Source organism: Vicia villosa, linkage group LG6 (assembly GCF_029867415.1).
Source record: "Vicia villosa cultivar HV-30 ecotype Madison, WI linkage group LG6, Vvil1.0, whole genome shotgun sequence".
In the NCBI taxonomy this organism is placed as follows: domain Eukaryota; kingdom Viridiplantae; phylum Streptophyta; class Magnoliopsida; order Fabales; family Fabaceae; genus Vicia; species Vicia villosa.
Genome location: NC_081185.1, coordinates 113,163,271 through 113,167,789, shown reverse-complemented (window position 1 = coordinate 113,167,789; position 4,519 = coordinate 113,163,271). Strand labels below are relative to the sequence as shown.

Genomic DNA, 4,519 nt, shown 5'->3' with positions numbered 1-4,519 from the left:
GGTCCGATCCGCCTTAATTTGCGGGCAAAACGAGCATGCCTAACGAGCCGGGCCCATTTTGCCACTCATGGTATTATCATATAGATAAAGCCTACCAAATTTAACATCAATCGAAAATCATTTGACATGTCACCAAGATGCATAAAAACTAACGTCTTAGTAAATTTCATGAAAACCGTTAATTTTTATCATTCTCTTAAACATATCAAATGATTTTTTATTGTTGTCAAATTTTATAGGCGTGATCTATATGATAATATTTTTCAAACCAACGGTTAATTTTGTTATACATACATGGGGTGAAGAGTTATTGAATGTGTCATGTTAATAGGTTTGACACCTTGGATCAAATGACACCAAGGTGTCAAACTTAATAACATAACATCTCATATAACTCTTTACTGCATATTCGTAAAATTCACTGTTGAATTGAAAGTTATTATCATATAGATCATGTATATAAAATTTAACATCAATTAAAAATCATTAAACATGTCAACGAGATGCATGAAAGTTAACGTCTTACAAAACTTCATGAAAATCGTTAATTTTTATCATTCTCTTTAACATATAAAATAATTTTTTATTGATATGTAATTTTATAGGCGTGATCTATATGATAATAATTCTCAATCCAATAGTGGATTTTGTTATACGTACATGGAGTGAAGAGTTATCGAATGTGTCATGTTATTAAGTTTGACACGCTGGTTTCATTTGATCCTATATATATATATATATATATATATATATATATATATATATATATATATATATATATATATATATATATATATATATATATATATATATATATATATAGGATCAAATGACATCAAGGTGTCAAAGTTTAATTTGACACCAAATCTCAACCGTTAATAGTACTCGATCAAACGATCATATAAATAGCTTATTTTTAGGAGAAAATTAGAGTACATATATTTTTTTATTTTATTTAGCATCACCGTTTGATCAATTCTTTTAAGGGATATTCTTACTCCAAGAGTAAGTTTAAAACACTTACTCCAAATCTTAACCCTTGATTTTTATAAATTTAACTGCTTTAATTGATCATTGAATCTAATTATTTTGAAAATATATTTTTATATAAATAATTAATTAAAATTGTTAGATTAATAAAAATCAAGGGTTAAGATTTGGAGTAAATGTTTTAAATTTACTCGTGGAGTAAGAATATCCCTCATATATATATATATATATATATATATATATATATATATATATATATATATATATATATATATATATATATATATATATATATATATATATATATATATATATATATATATATATATATATATATATATATATATATATATATATATATATATATATGAGGGATATTCTTACACCAATAGTAAGTTATCAATATTTACTACACATCTTGACCATTAATTCGTCTCAATCTAATGGCTAAAAATAATAAGTATTAGTTTTCTCTCCATATTTAATTATTTATTAATTTTAGCCATTAGATTGAGAAGGATTAATGGTCAAGATGTGGAGTAAGTGTTGATAACTTACTCTTGGATCAGGATCAGGATCAAATGACACTAAGATGTCAAACTTAGTAACATGACACATCAGATAACTTTTTACCACATATTCGTATAACAAAATTCACCATTGGATTGAAAGCTATTATCATATAGATCATATAAAACTTCATAAAACTATTATCATATAGTTTTCTTATCACTAAGTCTTTGTAATGTAGTGATGAAAATGGTGTCGAAGACAATTGCAAACAGAGTAAAAAGGATTTTACCGGATATCATAGATGAAGAATAAAGTGGTTTTGTTAGTAGCAGATTGATTACGGATAATGCCTTAGTGGCCATGGAATGCTTTTATTGGCTTAAAAAGAAGAATAAAGAAAAGCGAGGGATGATGGCGCTTAAGCTCGACATGTCTAAGGCTTACGATAGACTGGAGTGGTCCTTTGTGATTTAGGTGCTCTCTTCGATGGGTTTTCCCTAAAATATTGTGAATGTGATCAAGAGCTGCATCTCTACTGTGTCATACAAAATTTTCATAAATGGGCAGCCTAGCAAGGGTTTTTTTCTAGAGAGGGGCCTTCAACAAGGAGACCCGCTCTCTCCTTATCTATTCATAATTTGTGCTGATGTGCTTTCAGGTTTGCTAAAGAAGAGGCATGAAAGATGATTCATGGTCTACAGGTGGCGAGACAAGCTCCAGTTATTACTCACTTATTTTTTGCAGATGACAGTCTTTTGTTCGCCAGAGCAACGGGGAAGGAAGCAGACAGAATTATGGCAACTTTGAAAACTTATGAGTTAGCTTCTGGGCAAGTGGTCAATCTTGACAAATCGGAGGTTTCTTTCATTCAAAATGTGCGTGAAGAAGACAAATCTATGATCCGAGACAGGATGGGAGTAAAGATTGTGTCAAACCATTCAAAGTACCTTGGATTGCCTATGATATTTGGTAGATCAAAGAAAGAGATTTTTGCAATGGTTGTGGAGAGAGTTTGGAAGAAAATAAAAGGATGGAAAGAGAAATTTCTGTCCAGGACAGGTAAAGAAGTTCTTATCAAAGATGTTACGCAGGCAATCCCAACATATATAATGAGTTGTTATAAACTGCCAGAGACCATATGCCATGAGATTGAAGCTATGCTAGCCAAGTTCTGGTGGGGATCCAAGAATGGGGAGAGGAAAGTGCATTGGTTGAGTTGGGAGTGTCTGGCTCGATCAAAAAGCATAGGTGGTATGGGCTTCTGGGGGATTAGTGAATTTAACAAAAGGCTTCTAGGAAAGCAGTATTGGCGTTTGATGAATAACGAAAACTCCCTAGTTGGTAAGGTGTTCAAAAGAAGATATTTTCCTAGGGTCTCAATTGACAAAAGCAATAGAGGTTTTGCTCCAAGCTATGTGTGGCGTAGTATCTTAGGCTCAAGGGAACTCATACAGCTTGGATCACGCTGGAGGATTGGTAATGGACATACAATGGAGATTTTCAATGACATATGGTTGCCTCTGAATTCTGGTTTTAAAGTCAAAAGTCAGTCCAGGAATCTTGATGTGGAAAGCAAGTTCGTTGAACTTATCGATGGTGAGCTGGGCATATGGAAGCGGGAATTTATCTTCTCCTCTTTTGATCATGATGAAGCGAAACTTGCATGACAAATGGATTTGGCATTTTGAGAAGAGTGGTGTTTATTCTGTTAGATCGGCTTATCATCTTTGTATGCAAGAGAGAGCCTCAAAACTTCCAGGACCCTTAAGACCTCCTTGCAAAAGACTTTGGCAGAAAATTTGGAGTTGTCCAGTCAACAATCGGATTAGAAACTTTTTGTGGAGGACTGCCGGAAACATTTTGCCTACAAAGACAAACCTCCTTTGTATTTGCTACTATAAAGCCCCTGAAACTGTGAACCATCTATTGCTGGATTGTGAGTTTGCGAGACAAACCTTCTTTTCTTCTATGTTAAGCTATCGGATTCCTAGTGGCTTGGATTTTAAGGATTGGCTGTTAAAGACTCTTACTTGTGGTGATGTGTTCAGCACTCAAATGCTTAGTACCTTGGCCTATAAGGTTTGGTTAGCTAGGAATGCAAAGTTGTATCAATCAAAAGACTAATTGGCGGTGAGGATTGCGGAGGAAGCATGTGATTCTGTAGTGGAATTTAATAAATGGCACACTGTTAAAGGTTTGGATCAGGTTGACACTGGAAAGGATGTCCCGAGCTTTCGTGATGTTCATTTTCTACAGGTCGACGCTAGTGTTTTGGAGGGAGGGATCACAATCCTGGGATGCGTTTTTAAGGATCATAACCAGGTGGTCATTTATGCTGCGTGCAGGAAGGAGATTGTTTCTCTGGATGTTGTTGATGCAGAAATAATGGCTATCCGTTGGGGATTAATGCTAGCTAAAGAACTAAAGATTGAGAGGATTGTGGTTCAGTCGGATGCCAAGACAGTGGTGGACTGTGTTAACCTGAACCGATACTTTGCAGTGTTGGAACCAATTGTTGTTGATGTTAGATTTCTGCTTAGTAGTTTTAATTTTCTTCTCTTTTGTTTCTCAGCAGAACCTGTAATTTAGATGCTCGTAATTTAGCTAGGCTAGCTTGTTCTGTGAGATCTAGGTCTTGGATAGATGGTTCTCCAAGCTTGGAGGCTCCTATTGAATAAAATTATGTTTCTAAAAAAAAATGTAATTTTTAATAGACAATCTCGATATTAAGATAAATGGTATTGATAAATCTGTCATCTGCTGTTGTGCAGGTTATTTTAAATTGTCCTATCTCTCACTACACATTCCTAAATCTTTGTTATTGCGGAGATTAAATTCACTTTTGTTCTACTGATTTTCTTGTAACACACACATAATTCAAATATGAGAAGTGCTAGCAACACTCTCTTTTCAACACTCTCTCCAACACTCACTTTCTTATTGGTTAAAACATGTGTGGGTCCCTCAATTTGGAAATGGATCCCACATAAAGTGGTAGGACCCACATATGTTCCAA

At 33.8% G+C, this 4,519-nt stretch overlaps 1 protein-coding gene across 1 annotated transcript; it reads left to right on the top strand.

Moving 5' to 3' along the window:
* The first annotated feature begins 2,186 nt into the window (after positions 1–2,186).
* Positions 2,187–4,092, top strand: LOC131614373 (uncharacterized). The gene is made up of 3 exons (XM_058885966.1): positions 2,187–3,099; positions 3,242–3,582; positions 3,709–4,092. Exons 1-3 carry the CDS (start codon positions 2,187–2,189, stop codon positions 4,090–4,092), a joined length of 1,638 nt encoding a protein of 545 aa, XP_058741949.1.
* The last annotated feature ends 427 nt before the right edge of the window (positions 4,093–4,519 follow it).

What these genes read in the sequence shown, in the direction of transcription:
- LOC131614373 (XM_058885966.1), top strand. Translation starts at nt 2,187, where the DNA reads ATGATTCATGGTCTACAGGTGGCGAGACAAGCTCCAGTTATTACTCAC. An exon ending in GTTCGTTGAACTTATCGATG is followed by an intron (nt 3,100 to 3,241) that starts GTGAGCTGGGCA and finishes TTTGTATGCAAG; the next exon opens with AGAGAGCCTCAAAACTTCCA. An exon ending in TTAGTACCTTGGCCTATAAG is followed by an intron (nt 3,583 to 3,708) that starts GTTTGGTTAGCT and finishes GGTTTGGATCAG; the next exon opens with GTTGACACTGGAAAGGATGT.